General features: G+C 36.2%; 1 protein-coding gene across 2 annotated transcripts in view; it reads left to right on the top strand.

Moving 5' to 3' along the window:
• The window catches only part of ubp1 (upstream binding protein 1), a 28,131-nt gene extending 3,600 nt beyond the window's left edge, over positions 1-24,531 (top strand). Inside the window, exons 1-16 of one of the 2 annotated variants that reach the window (XM_026288676.1) lie at positions 1,876-2,665; positions 6,891-7,042; positions 7,130-7,203; positions 9,305-9,410; positions 9,543-9,649; positions 10,817-10,969; positions 11,172-11,282; positions 13,550-13,663; positions 13,858-13,964; positions 14,044-14,098; positions 14,198-14,291; positions 14,667-14,757; positions 14,851-14,972; positions 20,145-20,287; positions 22,671-22,722; positions 22,826-24,531. In XM_026288676.1, the coding sequence (XP_026144461.1) occupies positions 2,550-2,665; positions 6,891-7,042; positions 7,130-7,203; positions 9,305-9,410; positions 9,543-9,649; positions 10,817-10,969; positions 11,172-11,282; positions 13,550-13,663; positions 13,858-13,964; positions 14,044-14,098; positions 14,198-14,291; positions 14,667-14,757; positions 14,851-14,972; positions 20,145-20,287; positions 22,671-22,722; positions 22,826-22,863 (1,635 nt within the window). In that variant the 5' untranslated portion in view covers positions 1,876-2,549 and the 3' untranslated portion in view covers positions 22,864-24,531. Of the gene's footprint in view, positions 1-1,875; positions 2,666-6,890; positions 7,043-7,129; positions 7,204-9,304; positions 9,411-9,542; positions 9,650-10,816; positions 10,970-11,171; positions 11,283-13,549; positions 13,664-13,857; positions 13,965-14,043; positions 14,099-14,197; positions 14,292-14,666; positions 14,758-14,850; positions 14,973-20,144; positions 20,288-22,670; positions 22,723-22,825 lie in introns of those variants that run through there. The other variant, XM_026288675.1, reaches the window with a different exon arrangement.
• The last annotated feature ends 951 nt before the right edge of the window (positions 24,532-25,482 follow it).

Raw genomic sequence — 25,482 nt, 5'->3', positions numbered from 1 at the left:
ACTTTATATTGCTCTTGCTCTATTCTGTATTGTTAGTATAAATCACTCTCCAAATAAAAAGGTTGCATTTTATGCATGCAACAGCCTATTACTGGCAGTCCCTTATGACATTGAACCTTAGTAAGTGAACCTAGTTTAACTATAGTATTTGTAGATTTCCTTGGTTACCATTACAGTAAACACATTTTAACCATGTGTAAACGAAAATGTAACCTAATAAGTAAAAGCAATTAAGGCATATTAAATGTTAAAATGGATTTCAAATATAAAGTTAAGTAGGTATTATTACCCATTGTACTCATAATAATTAAATACATTTCATAATCTCAAAGTTCAGTTTAGAAGTATCGTATCGTATCGGTATTGATGATACTGGCAATTAAAAGTATCGGTATTGTATCGAAAACAAAATATGTGGTATAGCCCATCCCTATTATGAAGATTGATCGGCTGGCTCAGTGTGTTGTGATTCGCTAAATCGCCTCGAGCTGAACATCCCGCCCCTCTCAAGCTCAGAATGTGCTCCGGTTGTATTGTAAACAATGACATCCTCTATATTGTTTATCAATTTGAGCCTGATTTAGATGCAGAAAATATTAATGAAGAGGATTGCCAGAACCTGTGCAGGCACGGCTCTTAATAGTATGTTTGTTTGTTGTTGTCTCATACTTTTAGATAGGCTGTTGTTTGTAAATGCTACTGCTTCTGTTAGCTTTTAATATACGTTTTATTCTGATTAAAACTTTATTACAGCACAGCAACCGTACGTGTGTCCATGTATAACGCTTCTCATTGCTTTGTGAAAATAAGTGTATCAATGGAACAGTTTGTTGGAGCTGATCTGATGATCTGAATGAGAGAGAGAGAGAGAGAGAGAGAGAGAGAGAGAGAGAGAGAGATACAGATACAGAGCAGGGCGACTTGAGGAACAGGATTGAGAACCGCTGCTTTAGAACATTGGTTTTGAAACTGAATTCATTATAGTCGTTAGAAGACAGAATCACGATTCATATATGCACAGATTTTTAAGTACACCCCTAGTTTTGTCTTCCTTTTCTCTAAAGCAGCACAACATGGCCTCGCCCCCTTTGTTGCGTTTTCCCTGGGGCAGGGTTTATCTGGGTTTGGGACTTAACGGACCTGGGAAGATGCTTGTTGTAGTCCCTTACCAGCCATTTTTGAAGGCATTAAACTGCCAGAATTTCAAAAGAAGATATCTCTGTTTGCATTTAACTTTTGATATTGTTTATATCCAAACAGCAACATTACTTACTAATGTTAAAAAAGTTAAATTGAAATCAACCACCCCTTCAGCTATAACATTTAATGCTAAAAAAGACAATATAAGTCATTAAAATCCGTGATCATTTCCCCACGGATGCATAGTCGCGGGACACAGTATGGTATGGGGCATAACATTTCGTCACACACTTGAATTATTCGGCCAATCACAATGCACTGCATAGCTGGTCAATCAGAGCACAACCTTGTTTTTTAGACTGCTGAGTTTTGTAAAAAAATAAAATAAATAAAATTACGCGTTTCAGAAGGCGGGGCATAGAGGAGAAACAATAATGTACAGTATTTGTAATAATAATTTTACAAAATATTAAATATTACAGTATTTGTAATAATGTTTTTGAACCTTAAACCGCGTAAACAATTTCATTACACCAAAAACACAAAATAGTGTTCTTTTCGCAACATCATATGACCCCTTTAACTTGTACACTGGAAGTTAAAGGTTCTATTTTGTTTGGAAGCCGAGAGTGGCTACAATGTATCGGAGCGCGAGCCAGGGAGACGATGACGACAGATCCTCTGAAGCTGATTGGCTGAGCGCGACTCGCAGAGCAACGTGATTGGCTGTCAGATTCCAGACCCAGATCCCTGCCTGCAACTCTCTCGCGTTTGGTGTTTGAATGGTGGCAGACGGTGTGTTGCGTCCGTGTGTGGTGATATTTTAGCCTCTTCCGAAAGATCAAACGGGCGGGACAGCGCGATGAAATTAGGCGAACGTTTCCGGAGAGTGGAGAGCGTAAAGACACCGCACCGCGTGCAGGATTAGATGAACGCGTGCGAGCAAGCGAGCTCTGCCAACCCAGTTACTCGAGCGGACATTGCGTGTGAATGCGGTGACAGTCAACAGCGTCCTCCCACCCTGCTTTATATAATGGAAGATTGCATACAGATATGATGTGCTGCTGATGTATACGGCATAACACACGGGAGTTGGAAACGGATAATACACGAGGAGGTGTTGCGTGGAGGGTTGACTTGACTTTCGCGACGCCTCAGCTCACCTCACCTCGAGATTTGCGTTATTTCTCGCCTGTGTTACTGTGGAACTCAAGCAATGGCGAGGCACACGGCAGTCAGGGCTAGAGCCGTTTGTCCTGCTTTCAACAGCTAGCCTTCTGCGGCCACCTAACCAGCTCTAGTAGGACTAGCTGACTCCTGCGGCGACGCGAGCTCCGCGCAGGTGCTGTCTGTACGAGGCGAAGCTGGCGGCGCTGCGGTTAGAGTCGGAGGAGAAGGATCTGGGCGCCATGGCGTGGGTGCTGAAGATGGACGATGCGACCATCGAGTCTGGACTCGTGCACGACTTCGATGCCAGTTTGTCTGGCATCGGCCAGGAGCTCGGGGCTGGCGCGTACAGCATGAGGTTAGAGCAGCATGCAAACCGATCAGCAGCTTCCTAGGAGTCCCTGAGCCGGGGGCGATGCATCTGTGACGGCGAGCTAGTTGGCTAGCCGTTTTGATCGCTGTGCTATATTGCGAACCTCGGGATTCCTCGGGATTTCGGTATTGTGTTTATAGTTTAAAAAAAATCATAATTTGATACGAATATTTACCATTTGGTCCTTCACGAGATTGTTTTTTGTCGTCCGCTGGATGCAAAATGGCTATAAGAGAGTTGCTATAGCTAGCTCAAAACAATAGACAATGAGTTGCATTCTAATGTTATCTGACCATATTGAGAGCTAACGAGACCTTGCATTTGTTTTAATCTGGCTGTAGAGTGTTAATCAACATTCTCATGTTCCTTTCGAATAGTCATAACGTGGTTGCACTGAAATGATAACATGCACGTTTGAAGTGATGTTACTTCCTGGAACACAGTGTTCTTTGAAATCTGTTCTGAGACGCGAAATTAACAGTTATAAAGAATTAGTTTACGCTTTACTTGACGTTAAACGAATTGGTTTTAAATCTTATATCTTCGTATGTATTGTTTTAAAGGACATTAAACTGTTTCGTCAATAAATCGTTTAATGATTATAGAAATTGAGGCGAACGTTGAACTCCATTACGTCATATGATACTGCGCATAGAAGCTATGATTACGTCATTGAGACTTAAAAAGTTGATGCAATATTTAAGATGATGGTCATATCCTCGAGATAGTCTGTCTGCTTTTTCTGTGTACATTTAAACTAAGGAAATTAAAGGTGATGTGTATATTATATTTATTTGATAAAATATTCATATGCCAGATTATTATGCAGACAAACAAGTCATTGGATAATTGATTCTCAAAAAAAAATGTAAATACTTTGGCTCAATAGCACCTGCTCTACCAATGACACCAGCCTGAGGGCGGGACTCTCTCATACTGACCAATGGCACACAGAGGAATTGGTTTAGGAAACCTGTTAGAAAAAGTCATAATTGTGGTAATGTTTGATTTTGTAGTTATAAAACCATTATTCTAAATAACCCAAATAAAGAAGGGGAAAAAAACTAGGATCCTGCAGGCCCTTGCATCATACAACCAAATCAATTCCTGAGGGAACCTGAAGAGTGTGACGGTTGGGTTCTGGAAGTAATCCTATTCACTTTCAAATTTTGGGGGAATTTATTTGAAAAGATAACTAAACCTACTGTGAGCCATGAGGTTGTTAATTGTTAATAATCTGCATTGTTTTCCGTTTTAAAAAATAACAATGTTTATCAGTGAATTTCTGGTGGAAAACTACATGAAGATATTCTGCAAAGAAATGTCTACCAGTCGATGATTTGAAAGCAGAAAATCACACCAAAAGATCTTGTGCCCACCCACTCCCATGTAGCACTGAGAATGACATAAGTGTCAGCCTCCCTCCCTCATAATTTATATTTAAAAAAAAACAATAAAAATAAATAAATATATATCACACACACACATCCAAAAGTGCATTTTTTGTTGGTTAAAGTATAGCAACAACATGTAGTCGCTAAGTAACTGGAAAAGAAATCCCCGATGCGTTCCCATTGTTTTACCTTCTATAAACATGTATTGACCTCATGTAACAAACTGCTTATATAAGTAAAAGGACAATTAAGATGGATTAAAAACATCTAGAGTGGACCACAGAAATTGAGCATTTCCTGCTACTCACACATCTGTCAAACAGGAAACACAACCAGAGAAATATCCTCTTGCACCCACGTGACCAAACAGTTGGAAATTCTTAATCACAATATAAAATAAAAGACAAGCACTTACTGCACCTACATCAACTTTCAGGTTGGCCTACTAATTGACATCAGAACTAAACGGCTCTATTTTGCTTAAAAATAACATGGTCCACCTTTACTGTTGGGCTTATTTTTTTTAGAAATACTATTGGAAAATATCATTATTTAATGTTTTTTAATCTTGTTTTCAGGTGCTACTAATATTATTATAGTCGTTTGTTATTAAGTTGAGCCGACCAGAATCAATCTGTCAGAAACATCACACAATTTATTCATAGTTGTATATAGTTTTTTTCATGAGTTTCTACTGCATGCCAGGTGCTGCAGCATCCACAGCATTTGAAGAGGCAAACCACAATCCCCCTGCATACGTCACAGTTTCATTGGGCTTTTAATGATGGAGCATATTTAAACTATATGTCGCTTTTACAAATCACCAGCAGCCTTCGCTATTCCCATTTGGCCACAAAGAGTTTGAAATGTGGTCACTGCGTGATAGGAATACACATTATGTGCCTGAGGTCAGGTTCCATGGAACGATTACTCTGGGATGTGGTGGGCTTCTGGAGGTTGTGGTGGAAAGAGCAACATCAGCACTTTCCCTGGAGCGCTCTGTTATTCTGCAAGTGTCAGAAATACTCTGTGTGAGAGAGTATAGTCCGAATCAGTTTTGAGTTTACATTCTGTGGAGGATTTGTTGGTGGTGGGAGCGCTGTAGTGTGAGACATCGGGAAGAGGGCTGTTCACATGCTCTCCCTCCCTGATATCAAGTTTCTTGTTACTCTTCCAGCGCCCTGCAGATTTGCAGTTGACACAGTTCTCTATTGGTGTTAGAGAACCAGACAGTGTTTTTGGGTCACTGAAGCATAACCTGACCAAAGACTTTTGGTTAAAACATGTTATTTGACTGCTATTTAGTTATTTTTAAACATTTTAATCGCATTTTTGCACATTGTTGCCCAGAAAAATCAGTAATAATTGGCTTATCAGTATCAGGCAGATTTTGTATTGATGTTGCATAATAATAAATTATGTATTTTATTTAAAAGATTGTCTTTTTGCATTGACTAGTTCATTTAAAATGGTTCCATGACATACATTTTTTAAATAAATACAAAATTACTTGTACTTTCCGATTTAATGAGGTCATGAAACCTGCATGCACGATTATAAAAGAATGATCAAAATGCTGTTCAATCTTTAAATGAATTTAAAATTAACTGTAACATGTCACACTGCAGGCAGCTGCCCTTATATTTATAAATTTTATGAGATTTGGACAGGAATATGAAATTTTCTTCATTTGTAATTTGCAGTTGTTTTCAATGAATAGGGTGAGATAAGTTCCAGTTCCAGATATCATGGAGATATGCTTATTATTTTCCTGCTGTGTCTGTAAGTCAGTGCAGTGACGGGGTGCTAATGTGATGTTTTCGTGTTGCGTTTGAGGTAACTGAGGGTGTGAGATGCTGATTATCTGACTTGCGATCATGTGGAATGAGCGGCTGTGGAACGGAATGTTACAGTGGAGCTGCTCATATTTCAGAAAACACTTGCAGATTGGTGGGCAGGAAGGATCCTGTTACAAACATCACGTCATGTCAAACAGACTGCCAGCTAACTGACTCAGCGTCTTTAGCTGTCACTGCACTGACCTGATACATACCGCCTGTATGTGTGCGACTGGAAAAGCTCAGAGCAATGGCCTAATAGATAGAATATAAGAATATTTTGGGCTAAATATTGTTTAAATTCATTGTTAATTGTTTGGTATTGTGTACATAGATATTACTATAAAAATTTGGGGGTCAGAAAGATTATTATTATTTTTTGTGCTGTTTTTGAAGTCTGTTATGCTCAAAGCTGCATTTGTTAAATATAATATAATATTTTCAGTCTTCAGTGTCGCATGCTCTTTCAAAAATTATTCTAATATGCTGACTTGGGGCTCAAGAAACATTTCTTATTTTAATAAGTTTGGGGGGAAAACAGCATTTATTTGAAATAAAAATGTTAACATTATAAATGCTTTACTGTTATCTTTGAACACTTTAATGCATCCTTGCTGTATTGTTTAGTTAGAATCAATTTTTTATATACATTTATTTATATAGCACATTTAAATATAGCAAAGCTCTCCAGAGTGCTGAACAAAGAAATAGAAAGTTAAAGACCAAACAAAACAAAACATATCTGCCTTTTCTTGTTTTGTTTTTATTTCCTCGCAGTGTGATGAGAAAATGTCTCTGTATGTTTGTGGTTCAGAAGTATGCAAGAGCAGTCATGTGTCTTTGGGTGTAAGCAGACGGGGGCTCCCCATATACCTGTTTCCGTGACAACCATTTCCATACTGATGGGAGAGGTTCTGTGGTTCTAACCGACATATTTCGTAACGTCCGTTTCTCTGTGTGTGTGTGTGTTTTCCTCAGTGACGTGTTGGCTCTTCCAATCTTTAAGCAGGAAGATGTTAGTGTTCCTGTGGAGTCTGACACCAAGAATCCTCCGTTTCAGTATGTGCTGTGTGCCGCCACGTCCCCTGCTGTTAAACTGCACGAGGAGACGCTCACCTACCTAAACCAAGGTATGCTTTTCATTAACTACATTTCTTTCTCTGTTCCTTCGAGAATACCAAAATATTCAGTAACACGCTTTCCCTCTCCCTCTGTAGGCCAGTCGTATGAGATTCGGTTGCTTGATAATAGGAAGATAGGGGAGATGCCTGAACTCAACAAGACTGTTAAGGTGAGAGATTGGGTGTGTTTTATCAGTGCGGTGCACTTGTGGTTTTGTGTGGTGTGGCTTCTGCACTGGTATTCAGTGAATCTACAGCCTCTTGGGAAAATTAATTATATTGTAAGTTCATAGTTTGCCATATAAATTGAAATAGGAAAGGAAAATTTAACGATGAAATTTGTTCTACAGAATAGTTCAAATCAACTGGTATGTTTTTAAAAAAAAAAATTATGACCAATATTATAGTTTTTTTGTTGTTGTTATTTGTACTTTTTTTAAAGATTTATTTCTGTTTATTTTTTATTTTAGAAAAGGATTAATAAAAAATAATAGTGTAAAAAGTGGTAATTCACCCAAAAATGGAAATTCTGTCATTAATTATTCTCACTCATGCCCTTCCAAACCCGTAAGATCTTTGTTCATCTTTGGAACACAAATTAAGATATTTTTGATGAAATCCAAGAGCTTTCTGACCTTCCCATAAGACAGCAATGCAAATGACATGTTCAAGGCCCAAACGGTAGTAAAGAGTGGCTTAACCATAATTTTATGAAGTTTCATTAATCCTTTTTGTGCACAAAGAAAAGAAAAATAACCTCTTTATTTAACAATTTCTTCTCTTCCATATGAGTCTTTCGATGTGCATTCATGTGTGGCTCTGAGGGTCAGAAAACTCAGATTTCATAAAAAAAAATCTTAATTTGTTTTCTGAAGATGAATGAAAGTCTTTCACCTCTTTTTCTTACCTTCACACCAGATGCGACTTGTGCAAACATTTTGCTTCATTTGCGCGTGAAATGCACTTCACAACATGCGTGAATTCGTGTCATGGGAGGGGCTTCTGACAGTTGAGTTCACACAGCATTGTAATTTCAACCACCATTTATTCTGATTATTATTATTTTTTAAATATTATTGTTATCGTGTAATAATTTAATTTTAAAAGTATGTCAGGTGAGAATGTAGTTGTTTTAAACTCAAATATGTGGTTTATTTATAAAGACAGCGCCTATTTAAAAATGTGTTTCGCCGATTTCGGAGACGATCAGCTCTACGCAATCAGTGGCAGCTCAGTGCTCATGTTACCGATGAGAGCAGGCTCGGCTCAGCTAGTCCTTCTGACATTTGCCGCTGGCTCTGATGTCTCCTTTGTGGTTAAACATAAAATATAATCCCTCCATTGTTGTTTTGGATTTTGCCGCTTGTTACGTCGTAATAATGTAACTATTAGAGCAAGCTCCTGATTGGTTAACACAGCAAATTTTTTTGCCAAAGATCAGATTTTTCAACTCGCGCGACTCAAGCGTTACACTCGTCAAAACACCCGAAATTTGCGCCGCAGGATGTCTATTCATGTCTTTTCATTGACGTAACATGTAAATCACTCATGCTTACCGCTTCATTCACGTCTGATGTAAACGCAAAATTACAGGTTTGGAACAACATGAGGAAGAATAATTATTCTAACATTTTTGGGTGAACTAACCCTTTAAGTTATTTGTGAACTGTTTTTACTGGCACAGTTTTGTAATGGCATTGTTATGTCCATTTATCCGGAAACATTATTATTATTATTAATATTATGAAATAATGAATATGAAATTATATTTTTTTTATGTAGATTTAACATCTTTACTACCACTTGTAGTTAAGTTAATTCATGAGTGCTAAATAAAAATATTTTCTTTAAAATAAAAATCTTACTGATCCCAAACTTCTGACCAGTTTGATCAATGTAGTCTGATTCATGAACAAATGACTCTTAGGAGTCATTTCTTTAAATGATTTGTGTCTCAAACTAATGTTTTAAATCAGTCTGAGGAATCCTTCACTGAGTGAATGCACCGGTTTATCCACAATAGACATCTACACAGTCTATATATATATATATATATATATATATATATATATATATATATATATATATATATATATATATATATATATTATTCATCAAATTAAATTCCGGCAGCAACATGATAACTAAGATAAAATGTCATTTGTTTTGCCGTGGTGATTCAGCAGTGCAGGAAGGACGGGTATGATGTATGGCTCTTTAAGAGTGCTGCTTGTTCTGATGGTTTTGTGTTTGGTTTGGGGTGAATTATAGAGTATAGTTAGGGTGGTTTTCCATGACCGAAGGCTTCAGTACATGGAGCACCAGCAGCTGGAGGGCTGGAAATGGAATCGACCTGGCGACCGCCTCCTTGACATTGGTGAGAGTTTATGTGTTTACTTGAGTTTGTTGCCATCAGTTTGCTCAATCTTTTTGATTCACCAGGTATATAGTATCAAAGCAGCATGAAGCCGCGTCATGTCCTTTACAGTGCGTCATGTGTTTGTTACAGATATCCCCATGTCAGTTGGCATCACTGAGCCCTGCACACACCCATCACAGCTAAACGCTGCAGATTTCCTCTGGGATCTCTCCAAGCGAGCGTCTGTGTTTGTGCAGGTAAACCCAAACTTAAGATTAAACCATTAACATGCAGCAATGTTGTTATAGTTTAAAGGTTACAGAAATATACCACAGAGTTTCAGTTTGAAATGACATTTCCAAATAGCTCTTGGAGCAGCCTAATGTATGATGTACAATGTTGCAACAAGTGTAATTAAACCTTACGGGCATAATGCATAATAATATTTTGCATATACCTGTTGATCATTAACAAGAAAATTAACAGTTGGGAACGACACTATTTTACAACCAATTTTACACATTTTAGGACTTTTTTAATGTAAGCACACTTGATTTGTAAATAGGTTGGATAAAATATTCTTTTTTATTCAAATATCAGAATTGCATTAGATTTTGCACTGTAATTGCAGCAGACCTGTTGCTGTTTTAATATATTGTTAATATTAACTTGTGTGTTTATATAAGCAATTATTTCTGTCTGTTTACTTGAATATTTATATATATATATATATATATATATATATATATATATATATATATATATATATATATATATATATATATATATATACATATACACATATATATATATATACACACATATATATATATATATACATATATATACACACGATTACTTTAATAAGAAATACCTTAACATTATAATTCATTTTTTATTTTAATGTAATTTAATATTTAACATTTTAAAATAAGTGCGTGCTCAGTGTTCTGTGTATATTACATTAACTTACATTTATATAGCATTCGATTATTAAAATATTACCATTATAATACTGTATTTAGAGTTGTTTGCTCTTAAATGCTTCTCTATGGTACTTTCTTATACTAGTTGCCCCTCTATAACATTACTAATTATGTTTCTGCGAAAATTTAGCACACAAATGTGCATTTAAATTCACACTTTCTCACACTCAAATGAGCTATGTAGATGTTGTGCCAATAGCGTCAGACATGTTTGAGATGATCTTAAAGTCCCAGACATGTTGGAGAGAGTCTGATGAGGGCTGCTAGCTCTTTGACATTATCTCTTGACCTTAGAGTCAGGTTTCCAACATCTGAATTTCATTCATCATCTGGCACATCCTGTTCTGTGCAATGGATGCCATGGATCTTCTCCAGAGTGCTTCAGGAACCGATCATGTGTTCCACATTAATTATCTTTCCTTCCTTCCCTTATTGAAGGTTCATTGCATCAGTACAGAGTTCACCCCGCGGAAACACGGAGGAGAGAAAGGAGTTCCGTTCCGGATCCAGATTGACACTTTTAAACAAAATGAAAGTGGAGAGTACACAGAGCACCTGCACTCTGCCAGCTGCCAGATCAAGGTCTTTAAGGTGATGCCACACGCATTCAAACATCTATTAAATGCAAGGAAATATCTGTGATGTTTAGTTGAAGATTGCAGATCAGAATCCATTTCACCCTTGTGTTTCCTATATTGAATGCTTAATGGGTATGTTTTGAAGCATTAATATTAATGTGACATTGAAGCCTTTAGTATGTATTAAACTGTAACTCATACTATCCTATTAACAGCCAAAGGGAGCAGACAGAAAACAAAAAACAGACCGAGAGAAGATGGAGAAAAAGACTGTGCAGGAGAAAGAAAAATATCAACCCTCTTATGACACCACTATTTTGTCAGAAGTAAGAATATTTAAGTTTTTTTTTGTTTTTGTTTTGACAAGTATTAATACTGACACTGCTGGTCGACCGATATATCGGCCGATGTTTGGCATCAGAGTTTCCGCTAGAAAAAAATGGTGCCGGTCAAAGTGACCGGCAGAGGATTCCTTTTCCGGACATTTTGATGATATGCCGGTCAAGTATCGCCTCTTAATTAGTCAAGGTGAGGAAAACTGGAGGCAGGCTATGTAACGTAAAAAATGACATAATCAGGCCGCCGAATGCAACATGTTTATTAGCCTAACTTTCAAATAGACGGAAAAAAAACATTTTCTACTATGGTTCATTTCTTCATTCGGATCTATTTGCGATCCATTCCATTCTAAACAAACAAAGCATATGTTTCGTCCTTGTTTCATTATAGATTAAGATAATAATTCATAAATGCACGCATAATTATCAGTGAACTTGATAAAAGTTGCAGATATGTTTTACATGCATGCACAAACAAATGCCTTTCAACTTATTTGTGCAAAATTCAGAATGAAATGAATGTGCAGCAATTTGTACAAATAGAGATTCTAGGTCTACTATACATGTTGTAGCCATTAAATAAGCTTATTTAGTTTAATATTTGTTAAAATATTATAATGTTATTTTTTAATTTGTTGATTATGAAAAGTGAACCGCACGAGTAAGATAAGATGCGCAATATCGAGAGACATGGAGCGGGTCAGACATGATTTTGACCACTTAATTAAGTTTTGTTTAGTAGAAATACTTTATTGAAGTGAATTTCGTTTTGTATAAATTGTATATTAATTTTAATAATTTTTTTTATCAACCAATTGCCTGGATTTAATACATAAGAAGCAAATATAGCAGACGACAGGCCTAATCATGCAGGCGCCCTCGCGGCCACTTTCATTGCTAGTGAACTGGAGTGCATCTCATCCTAATTTAACGTAACTCAGCGTAGGCCTCACAGACATGAAATATATCTTAAGAAAGCTTGAAATGTCTTTTTAACAAATTAAAACGATTTTTTTTTTTTTACCTATGCTAATTACACATTAAATTCAGGTAGGCTACTGAGTCGCTGTCCTGCAGTGCCCAGAAAAGCGCTGAAACGGAGATGAAAGGGGAACCCGTTTTTATTTATTTATTTATTTATTTGGCTTATTTTAATTGGCCCATCCAGTTTTCTGGAGGCCCACCTACAATCAAAATCCTGGCGCCGCTAGTGCTTCGCAGCGGTCTGATATCAAGAAATAACAGACCGTATTCCACATTGGAATTCAACCAAGCCATGTAATAATGTTTAATAACTTTCAAACAAGCCTGTTCCTTCATAACATAGCCAAAGTTCGGTGTATTTTTGCTTTATACATTTTAGGCTTATTCTCAAATTCAGATTGTGTTGGGGGGGCGGGATTATTAGGCAATTTTATTCGGACAATTTGACCGGAGAGATTTAATTTTGTCGGACATTTCATTTTTTTTTCCGGTCAATGTCCGGCAATTACCGGACAATGGAAACCCTGGTTTGGCATTCTTTTAAATATAGCATCGTCCGATAAGTTTTTCTGCTTGGCAGATGTGTTCGAGGCTTTTATTTTGACGGCGCTGAGAGTGGCAGCGTCTGAGCACACAGTGCAGGGTAAAAAATATATAGACTATCTGCCCCCCCTGCTTTCCAGGATATCGGAATTGGCGGTTAAAAAAAACTATATCGGTTGACCACTAACTGACATCTATTGACATGAATAGAGCACTACATAGAAAATAAAAAATAAACTACTACTAGTTACTTATTGTAAAAATAGCTTCTTCGTTAATGTATATGTCACCCTTGATTAATTTAGGCTGATAATTTCATTATTCTAATTTAGCTTTTATTTTGATATTTCAATTTTCATTTTGGTTTGTTTTTACTTCTGTTTTCTAAATATTTCTGTTCATCTTTGGATTAGTTTTAGTATTTCCACTTATTATATTTCATTTAGTTGCCAAGGCAACTTTTCATATTTTCAAGTCTTTATTTTATGATTTTTTTTTATCTAATATATGTAGTTTAATTAATTTTAACTATTTCAATGAACCATGTTGATGAACAACATTCCTTCAATTTTATCACCTATAACTAGTAAAATCATGGTTAATGGTTATAACTAATTAGCTGTTGAATGTTTTACATAAACTTCCTGTTTCAGTTGGAAGAATATCAACACAGGTCAGAAAACTAACCGCATTCAAATTTACGTGTCTTGTTTTTTCACTGTGTGCAGACTCGATTGGAGCCTGTGATTGAGGAGGCTGTGGAACATGAGCTAAAGAAATCCAGCAAGCGGACACTTCCTGCAGACTGTGGCGATTCCATCGCCAAAAGCAAAAGAGGAAGTGTAAGTGGCAACTTGCCTCTTTTGCGTTAACGGCTCACTCATTCTAAACTCCAAAACATGGTTCATATTTGTTTGTAGATCAGTGTCCTTCATCAGTGTGTGACGGTCATACATTAGTCTGACATCAGAATTCAGTTTTGTTTAGGATCACTTTGGACTTTTACTCACATATATCTCTCTTTCTCTCTTTGTAGTGCTCTCCATGGCCAGATAATGCATACGTCAACCCCAACACAGCAGCTACACCGACCTTCACCTCCAGCACACACACCTACAGCAGTAGCAGCACAGTACCAGACAGGTGACACACTCATGTTTCTTATACATTGTGCCATGAACCACAGATACGCTTTACCTAATGCTTGTACTTTTGTTCTTAGTGAGTCGTCTTCACCTAACCATCAAGGGGATCTTGGTAGCCTCATGTCTATGGAGGTTTGTACATTTTGTATCTCAAATCTTTACTAAATTGCCTTAAAAAGATGCACATTTGTTTTTCTGTTGCATCTGAATAAAATCAATCTCATTTTGCAGTCTCTGAGTCCCACAGCATCTATACAAGACACACAAAAGTGGCTGCTTAAGAACAGATTTAACTCATACAGTCGTATCTTCACCCATTTCTCAGGTATTTACACAGTTTCTGTTGCAAAGATTAAACTACACTAGGGCTGGGTATCTGTATATGATAAATTGCAGTCTTCATTTCATTCAACCTGCTATCGATTCTTAGTTGTCCTCACAAGCTGTGTAAAATCAAACATACAGTGAAACAGTTGCCTAATGTAATTTAAAAGAATCTCTTTCAAACAAAATTAAATAGGGCAATAAATTGAAATATGGAAATTGACTGAATCAGAATTTATTAGAATCTAGAGTTCTGAATCAGAATCCAATGGAAAAGGGAAATCTGTGTAATTATCCAGCCCTAATAGACACAGCATTAAACTATAACTAGTTATTAATAAGACCAGTTTAATACGATTGATTTTTTTCACCGTAGGTTCTGATCTACTGAAATTAACTCGTGAGGATTTAGTCCAAATTTGTGGTGCAGCTGATGGAATCAGACTCTATAATGCACTTAAGTCAAGGTATGATTTAAAAAAAAAAAAGTTTTCTTACCATTATAAGTGTGTAAACTAAAGAATTCTGTTCACATTGTGTGTGTTTGTCTCCTTGTACAGAGCAGTGCATCCCAGACTCACAGTTTACGTGTCCCTGGAGGCGTCTCAGAGTGAGAGCCCTCTCCTGGAGAAACGTGGCCACAGCAAAAACGGCAAACACGGCAGTCCAGCATCCATACCTGGTATATAAATATCAAAAGTGGATACTTGCACAGCCATTCCTAACATATCACAGTCATAACAAATAAATAACATCTACAGAGTCACAACAACATACATGCTGTTCAGCATTATTCAGCAGCACTGAAATGCTTGATCTATTGCATGAACCTTCATAACCTTTTCACCAAAGTAAAACAAATGGTGAATCAAAAGGTTTTCACTTCCTTTTTTTGATACTCAATACCACATAATGTAAAAAGTGTAAGCTGCTTGACTTAATCAAAATGTAATGTAGTGCTCTCAGATTGCCAGGGTTGTTTTTTTGTTTTTTGTTTTTTATTCTTGACGACATTAACAACTGTTGCTGTTTTATTTTGCCAGTGTTAAATGCATTCACAATAATTAACATTTTTCAATCTAATAATTACTGAAACCCCCACAGTCATACACAAGGCTTATGTTACAATATTCAAACTAATACAAGATAAATTGTAGGGCAGACATGAGACAGATTAGCACAAATTAGCAATTCAGAAGTTGATAAATTCAGTATGTTTTAATTTTTTTATATTTAGAAATTAATTGCAAGAATGCATTAAATTGATCAAAAGGGACAGTAAAGCTTTTAATGTTGTCACTAGGGTTGTAACGATATACCAGTATGACGATATACCGCGATATAAACATGTACGATTATCATACCGTGTACATTTGCTTATCTACAATATTGAGAGAAAATAACAAACACAGAATCTCACCTGTGCCTAGGCAACAACATTCCACCTAAAGGGCAGTTCATATATCGCGCCTAAAACACGTGGAATACGTTAGACAAGCTGCTGTCTGATTTTTTCCCAAAGCCTCCTGGCACTAGCGCTCTTGAGGCGTCTGCCTTTGCTAAGCAACAATGATCCACTCTCTCCATGAAGAAGTGGAAATTTCAGCCATGGATAAATTAATTTGCAACACTACAAATTTCTTGCAGTAGCTCTGCTACTTGATTTATTTAAAAATGGCAATCCACATACAGCTATGACCAGCTTTTTCCTTCATCTTGGCTGAGCTTTCAGCGTTGTTACGGGAAAGGTGAGGAACATGATCTGCGGTGCGCTCGCGGCATTATGAAAAGTTGAGATGTTTTTAACTCGATGCGGTGCAGAGGCGCCTGGAAAAAACGAGCGCGTTTGCTACATTTGAAATAATGAACTTGAGCGCGCAAAGGACGCAATACGTGAACGGCCTTTTAACTGTTCTCTTGCTTCACCCACACATACAGCGGAGACAACATCAGAGACAGAGGCCGTTATCTCTAATCTCGATCCCACGTCATAATATGAGTTAAAATTGGCACTAGTAGGCCTATGGGAATACTTTTTGTATAGAAAAGATGAATGGTTATTTGTCCTTGAAGGTAGACACAGTTTGCAAAAACTGTGGTCGGAAAGCTGCTGCAAAATCAGGAAACGCATTGAACATCTTTACCTATTCAGAAAATCATCATCCCGTGCAGATACAGCTATGTGCCATTTATAATTTAAGGTTAATGCATTATGATTTCTGTGATGCGGAGTGAAGCACAGAATCCTGTCATGACAATGAATTTACAGCTAGCTAATTATTATTTTATTTATTAATGATAAATATAAGTTATTAAACTAATAAATAATCAATGGTAAAAATTTCTTGTTTTTGATTAATGAAATTTGAATAAAAACATGCTTTCAAATAATTGTCGATAAGAGATTGATCGATTAAGGCTCATAAAGGTTAACTGATGTAATGTTGGGCTGTGTGCGGCTCATGCACAGAACACGTGCGAGCGGCTGTGAGTTACATTGACCGTATCATCATTCATTCACAGTGTACTAATTAAGCTTTTGATGTGATTTAAACGTTAAAAGTACATTATAATAGAAAGAACACAAAAGTCATTCAACATGAAAAGCAATAGAAATGTAGTCATTTCATCAGATAACTGCACTCTGCAGGGCTGCGGGACATAGGACAGATAGACTATTCATTCCTACAACTTGTTAATTCGTTTTTACTACTTATTAATTTGTGGCAATTGTCCATGTTTCGTTAATTTTGTTCCCTAAATAACCCATGATTTAACTGAAATAAGGGAACAAATTAATAAATCGAACAAATTATTAATTCATGAAATCTTTAATTTCCCTTCCCATGTTTACCACACACAGTAGCCTAATGCGATTAAAAGTGAAAGATAATTAAAATAAACCTGCGAAATTAGAAGATTTAAGAAAAGAAACCGGTAAACCAGAACAAATTAAGCCACATTAATGAAGGATATATCTCGAACGGCAGAGGCATGGTCATCTAACATTTTCCTAACCCTGTGTTTTTTTCTCTCTCTCTGTCTCAGCTGTTTCGATCGCGTCGGAGCCTGGAGAACACGTATATTCAGGCAATTCAAACTTACATCGCAGTCTGTTCATTATCAAAATAAAATAGTCAACTAAACATTTAAAATGTTACACTGGTCAGACATCTGCTGTTCCAAGGATGTCTTTGCTCATATGAAGAGGATCATCTTTTCTGTGTATGTGCAAATGTGCAAGTAGTTTACATTATAAATAATAGTTTAACATTAAATATGGTAACATAAATGGCATAAATATTTATTAAATATGGAAACATTTGGATTTGTGCCGAATGAGACATGAGCAGTAGGCTAATCTCCAAATAAGTCTAGTCAAAGCCGCGCTCGCTCGTCCTCGTCTACACGCACGCGCTGTCATGACCTAATGCACTGTATGCTTGATTTTTAAAAACAAATAGGTTAGGCCTACCGGAACGCAAAAATTCTAAATTTGACATTTTCTAGAACAGAATCCAGCAGGATCAAATTAATGTGAGCAACAGTGTTTTGCTGCAGCAGCGCCGATGGATGCGGTTCACTTAATACGCAGCTTAGTCACACGCGCGCCACAGTTACATTTGGGATCATTTTATTTTAAATGCCATAATGTCAGTTGAAAACATTGTAATTGTGTTTTAAAATACAACAACGAGCACCACAAAACCATTTAAAGAGGCACGTTCAGCGGTCTCTGTGCGGGATAGGAAAGTCAGCCAAGTAAATTGATCTCAAATGTATGGTGGTCTCTCTTCATTTTATAAAATAATTCTAATCACATCTATTCATTTTATAATCCTTGTACTAGGATTTTATTCAGACTAAAGCCCCCTTTAATTCAAGTGAGAAAGCGTTTTGTGTGTGTGTGTGTGTGGCTTTAGCACATTCTGTCATGCCAGTGACTGCTGCCTGCAATAGATCCATTTTGCAGCATTATGGTTAACGATTAATAGATAAATTGATTAAGTTAAACGACAATCGATTATGGAATTAATCAATATTTTGCATCCCTACTTTAAAACATCTGTTCAACACCCCCCCCCCCCCAAAAAAAAAAAACAGTTTTGATTGTTTAATACCGTGAAACCGTATAATCGCGGTATTTTCTGAAACGATTATCATACCGTGAAAATCTCATACCGTTATAACCCTAGTTGTCACAAAAATGTTTTTTGTTCTTTTATGAAAAGAATTACTGACAAAGTCAGTTTACCTAAAAATATTGAGCAGCACAACTTTTTTAACATTGATATTAAGAAATGTTTCTTTGAATGATTTCTGATCATGTGACAATAACAAATGAAAATATGTATTATCATAATCTATGACAAATATACTATTATAAACTAGGTTAGTGGATAATTCAGCAGCAAAAGATACTCTAGAATCTAGAAAAATCACAGTTGAGCAATCATTATAAAATCTAGTGAAATATTTTATATTTCTAAATATATATATTTATAAGTCTAAAATCTGTTAAAATGTTACACATTGCTCTTTGTATTGTTGTAAAATACATTCATTAAAAACAAGTATATGCATTTATATAGAAATCTAAAAGGCATTTATTTTAAATGTATAGCATAGTAATAAAAGCCAGCAACATATGATGGATAGGATGGAAGAAGAAAGGCTATTAAAAATCTTTGTGCAGAAAAGTATTATAATACTAAACGCACCCATATAGAGCGGCACAGAGTGTTTATGCTAGGGCTGAAACGATTCCTCGGGTAACTCGATTACAAATTCTGTAAATATTAAGCCAGAAACGTCTGTTTAAATATGAATCCTGTATGTTCTTCGTGTCTCTGTTAATGAATGGAGCAGAAGCACGTCTTCCTTTGTCACACACACTGAAGCGCGCGTGATGCTCGCGGTGATTTCGGCGTCTGCTGCCCCACTAAATAAGGACGTGAACACATGAACAACATCTCCAGAACTGCACTGAGAGTCACTTCATGAGCATTTGACCATTTGATTTGAGTAAAACTAGCGTCACATCACATACACAGAACTGTAAAGGTACGTCAACCCGTCAAAATAAAAGTCCGGTTTAGTTTAAAGACAATTATTTGCCAGAGATGTATTACTATTGTTCAGCAGCCTACTACAAAAAAAAAAAAAAAATCAAACATTTTTTTTTTTAAGGTTTAATAACACAACATTTTTTCCATGTTTTATTTTTAATAGTAAATCCCCTTTTGTTTACCAAAAAGTTAAGTTTGCTTAATTTTCAATAATTAAAAGGGAAATTAATGTTTTATTTGTTTAAAGTTTAATGTGCTTCTCAGACAATGCTTTATTTAAAACCCCAACTGAATGGGACTTAAATGCACTTAATTCATCGGTCAACTTTGTCATTGTTCACAGTACAAGTACAGACTGAGAAACAATGGGTACTAATTAAATGTTTATTTTTGATGTGTAATGCATTTAAAATGTAAAACTTAGCTGTTCATTTTAAGAGACTCAGGAGTCTTATTTTCTCTTGCATAATTAACATTGCAATTTAATTGAGCAAAAACACATTTTATCCGATTACTCTATTAATTGATGGAATTTTTGGTAGAATACTCGATTACTGAAATATTCGATAGCTACAGCCCTAGTTTATGCACAACCTGTGTGCAGAATGACGAGCTTGAAACTTGCAAAATTCCATCATGTTTGTCTTTCATTAAATAGGTCGAACCCTTTCTGTTTGTATTCTTTTGGTTCTGAGGATGTAATGTGTTTTTATTTAGGTCAGTCCTCTTGTGAAATCTACAATCATTGTTGGTCTTGTTTTATAATGTGTCTGTGTTTGTTTTAGTTTACCACGCTCTTTACCTTGAGGAGATGACCGCTTGCGAGCTAACTAGGAAAATCTCCAGTGTCTTGGCACTGCCGCTGTCCCACATCAACCAAGTCTACAAACAGGGGCCCACAGGGATACACATACTACTCAGCGACCAGGTAAACACAGACCTACATCACAGATTCATGCAGCCAGAAACAGTCTCTTCTCTTTCCCTGTTATCAGGTAGCGGTAATAAGTTGGCCAACTGTGGCTGCTCATTTGAATAATGTTTTGCATCATGCCACAGATAAAACACACTTTGTTGTAGACTTTTTCTTCTGCTGTTATCATATGGCATGAATAACTGGATCATGTAGGTGAAGGACATCATGTGACAGATTTTTCTAGTGAATGATAATGCCATGTAATAATGGAACAGAGTGCAGATTACACTCATCAAGGCTACATTTATTTGCATTTATATTACAAATTTAAAATAACACTTTTCTATTTTAAAATGTATTCCTATAATGACAAAACTGTATTTTCAGCAGCTATTACTCCAGTCTTCAGTGTCACATGATCCTTCAGAAAAAAATTAATATCTCTCTCTCTCTCTATTGACTATTGATTTCTGCTAGTCAATTTCTTATTTAAAAAAAAAATTGAGTTGCTCAACTACTCGTGGTTCATGCTACTGTAAATTAAAATACATGAAATGGTTATCAATAACTGCTTTTTAATTCATAGCCTAATGCAAAAATTACAAATGTAAATTGTAAACTTTATAATTATGACATGACATTTAAATTGTAACAACCAGTATTTCTATCTGTAACAATTATTTGTATCTGCATTCGGATAGAACATCGTACAGTTACTTGATAAGACCATTACGGCCGGCAGCCATGTCATCCTGTAGCCCAAGACCGGAGGTGTTAGTGGAAGAGGTGTTAGTGAGGCCAGCAGGGGGTGCTCACCCTGTGGTCTGTGTGGGTCCTAGCGCCCCATTGTAGTGATGGGGAAATTATACTGTCAACAAGCACCATCTACCGAGTAGACATTAAACCGAGGTCCTGACCTCTGTGGTCATTAAAAATCCCACGATGTCTTTCGAAAAGATTAGAGGTGTGACCTCAGCATCCTCTAGCCATCATGGCCTCCTAACAATCCCCAAATCTGCTGATTGGCTTCATCACTCTGTCTCCTCTCCACCAGTAAGCTGTTGTGTGGTGGGCATTCTGGCACAATATGGCTGCCATCGCATCATCATGGTGGATGCTGCACACTGCTGGGGGATGAGAAGATATACCCCCTTTTATGTAAAAGCGCTTTGAGTTCTTAGAAAAGCGCTATATAACTGTAAGGAATTATTATTATTATTATTAATATTTTTTTTCATAGTTATCACTGAACAAGTATGCTGGGTTAAACTAAAATAATTATTAATTTCTAAAAATATATTTCAGTATGTGTATCAAATTTTCCTGTTGTGATTAATTCCTAATGCTTTTATCACGGTATTGAAATTTTAGTTAAAGTGGTCATAATACAGTTTAACAGGGTAAATAACTTTATAACAAAAATAACTGAACATTTAAATACAGTAAAGCAATACAGAAAAATATAAAAAGTAAAAAGTTTTACACAGATTAAAGTGCAAAAGAACTATAAAGACCCATAGGCATAACTTTACAATAAGACCTCAGTAGTTAACCATTAACATTCACAATGAGCAATTGCTGCATTTGCTAAAGAAGTTATTATTCTTTTTTCTTTTTTTATACAAGTCTTAGTTCATGTTAGCTCATTAAGCAACACAGCTGCAACTTGATTTTAACGTGTTATTAAATATTGGAATACCTAAATTTAATAAATGTTCAAAATAATTTTTCATTGGCAGTCTTTTAACTAATGAATTAACTATTGTTAACTAATGAAGCCCTAATGTAAAATGTGAATGAAAAATAAAGAAACACTTTCAAACAATATCTAAGGCATGTTTTTGTCAAGTTTGAAAATAAATAGCCCATTTAGTCTAAATATTAAGGTATTGATGAACACCATGGCAAATACACAATCTGAATGGCTATTTAAAATTATTTAAATATATGTTTTGGAAAGTAGCACAGCTGCTTTATTTATGGGGTTTCCAGGGTAATGGCTGCATTTTCTGCAGTTTAGCGCCATCTACTGTCAGAGAGTGAATGTGCTTTCATTCAGCGCATCTCTCACATGTTCCTCATGTGCTTCTCAAGCAGTGCTTGTTTACATCAGAGCTCACACACGTCTTTCTAGCAGCATACAGCAGTGTTGTGCATTTTTGACCAGTTGATAGGAAAATTATTCTTAAACACACACACATTCATACATACATACAGCTACTCTTATCATAAGAAAATACTGTAGCAACAAATGCTACAGACTGCACTTAACACTGATTTAAAATTTAGTCCTAATTATCATTTTTTGGACAAACTTGTGTAGTGCGAATAAGACCTAGTTACCTAGTTATGTAACCTAATAAATTAGATAATGCCTTTTTTTTTTTGCTTACAGATGATTTATAACTTCCCAGATGAAAGCAGTTTCATTGTCAGCACAATACAAGGTAAACATTTTCAAATAACAGAGCATCTATGAAGGAAACGTTTCATTAAACCCCTCACTGCTTTTCTTGTTCTCCAACATTTCTGTGACTTATTCATCCTCAGATGACACCAGTGATGGATTTCACCTAGTCCTGAAGTAGAGCTGCTGCAAGCAACGTGAAGCAGAGTGTGATGACATCTCAAGGCTCCATACTGCCATTCTTGAGCATTGAACGTGTTCCCTCCATCCTCCTCTCTCTTCCTTTCCTCATCTCTCTCTCTCTCTCGTTCTTCACATGTCGCATCTCGAAAGAAGAGAGAGATAGCTGGGGTTGGGCAGGGCCTCCTAACTGTTAGAATCTGACTTCAGTGTGTAAATTGTTTCATATTGAAAACACTTAAACTGATGCCAGTGTGTACGAGCGGTAGGCTTTTAAGTATGCGTGCGAGTGTGTTTTTAAAGGTTGAATCAGGAGGGATGGAGGTGGGCAGAAACCGCAAGGAAGTGGAGGAGAATTGTGACCACTTTTACTTCAGTATGGTGTTTGTGGAAGAATCTGAGTATCTGGTGCTGCAACACATCTGTGCTCAGACTCTGTCCTCACTTTGCTAATTATGAACGTACAGTACTTGAGTTTGTCCACCAGTTGTTAACCGTTTCGCTTCATGCCCCTTCGGATTGGGCTCCAGACGCCATCACAAACCCCTCGGTAGATAGTAATGACCTCTTTTTCCAATGTGGGGAAACGTGTCCTGACTTAGGCATGCGCAGGACGTCTTTATGTCTGTCTGGATGAAATAATTCCTTGAGTTTGAGTACGGTGCCCTGCAGCTAACGTGAGGTTGTGAGACTCAAGTTTCGGCTGTATCCTACTTTTGTAGATGACATTGTCAATGCTGATGTCGTTTTCCAATTCCTCTCTCTAGACCAATCGTTTCTGGTGCCATTGTTTCTGTTGACTAGATTCTGTTAGTTTCTTAGCATTTATTTTGTGCTTGGCGGGATGAATTAAGCGTCGCCTGGTTCCACATGTTTAGAATTAAAATGATGGTTTTTAGATTATTGTGATTGTTGTGCTTCATATTTTCTGTGCCCGGGAACTTCATACCTGCCCTTTATAGTAGCTCCTGGCACAGATTATAACACGATTATTGATAAATGTGCACAATCACAAGCAGCTATAAATTATATTTCCCATAATGCCTTTGCTTTCTATTATCTTAATTTTTTGACCTAGGACATGAGGTCGGCTGGTGCTTTTCTAAATGCACACGTGGTTTACTGTAAGCTGCTCCAGTTAAACCTAGCCATCATGGCTGCGGACAGCAAGCCTCTTTTTTTTTTTTTTTGTTTCTTCTTAAATAAAGACTGACTCCATAGGTCTTCTATCTCAGTAGTCATGTATTGGGCAGCTGTGCTTTGGCATGTACTGTGCTTATTATTGCCACTTTATAGAGGAGCATGGTTGTAAGAATGTTGACTCCTTTTAATTCTCATAAAAAGAAAAAAAAAAGGAATGACCAAGTCTGCACTGAAACTGATACCACAATGTAATGGATACTTAGCTGTTGTTGGATGCTCACTTAGACGTTTGGTGTACACAGTGTTTCCAGGTTGAACAAATGATCCAAGTCTAAATCCATGAAGAGGTGTGTTGTTCTCTTCCTCTGATCAAATGCTGTGGATCACCGGACTGTCCTCTGTGTTTTCCGTGATGATAATCATGGTGCCCTCATGTCACTGTCTGTCTAAAGAAGCCTCTCTTCCATAGGGGATGCTGAGATGTACACAATTAATGCCTGTACCAGAAATAAAAATAATTTTCATATATTGTCTCTGAAGTACTTCTATTGCGAACTAAGAGGATAAATATTTTGATAGTTAAACTTTTTTTTTTTAAGCTTGAAGGATGTCTGCAATTAAATTAGAAGACATTCATAACATAGGAACATCGATAACCAAATGAAAAAAATTTATATGAATGTGAATTATTAATGCACATCTAATTTTGTAATAGTATTCATTTAATGGCAGAGCTATGATACATGGGGAAAATGCTAATAATTCAGGAATAATCTTTATAAAATAATTTTGTACATTGGCATTTCACCAACATGTATGAGATTTGTTGGTTAAATTAATTTAGTGTGCAATGTAGATACATTTTGTCATACAAAATATGTGGTACTACTTTACAATAAGATTCAATTAATTGACATTAAAATAAACTTCAAAAACATTTATTAATCTTAATATCAATTTCAACATTTACCAAAATATATTTGAATAAATGCATGTATAAAATGTATCTGTTAATATTATTTGATGAACTTGAGCTAACATGAACTAACAATAGAATGGTTAAGTGACAAAAAAAAACTCTTGTATTACTTATCGTTAGTTCTTGTTAGTTAATGCATTAACTAACATTGACAAATGGGACCTTATTGTAAAGTATTATCAGATATTAACAATAAGATTCTTATCATTTTTGCCATACTTCAGGCAGGTAACTAACTATGTGATTAAAAATAAATGGTCACAAGACTAAATGGATGAGTCACTCGGAAAAACGTTCTCCCTCATATTGAACTATATATATGTATATTAAATTCCTATATGGATCAAACTTGGGATTTGTCTTTCACTTCCATAGAGGTCACTTCTGAAACCCATCGTCCAGATCCCAGTGAAATTGTTATTTATTTTTTGAGTGATTTACAGGTACAGTGCACTTACTAAGATAAGTTTAAGCTTCGTCATGCACCTGATTAGTTAT

This window comes from Carassius auratus, chromosome 19, assembly GCF_003368295.1.
Source record: "Carassius auratus strain Wakin chromosome 19, ASM336829v1, whole genome shotgun sequence".
Classification (NCBI taxonomy): Eukaryota; Metazoa; Chordata; class Actinopteri; order Cypriniformes; family Cyprinidae; genus Carassius; species Carassius auratus.
Note: the sequence above shows the minus strand (reverse complement) of the source record. Positions and strands in the feature narration are given on the sequence as shown.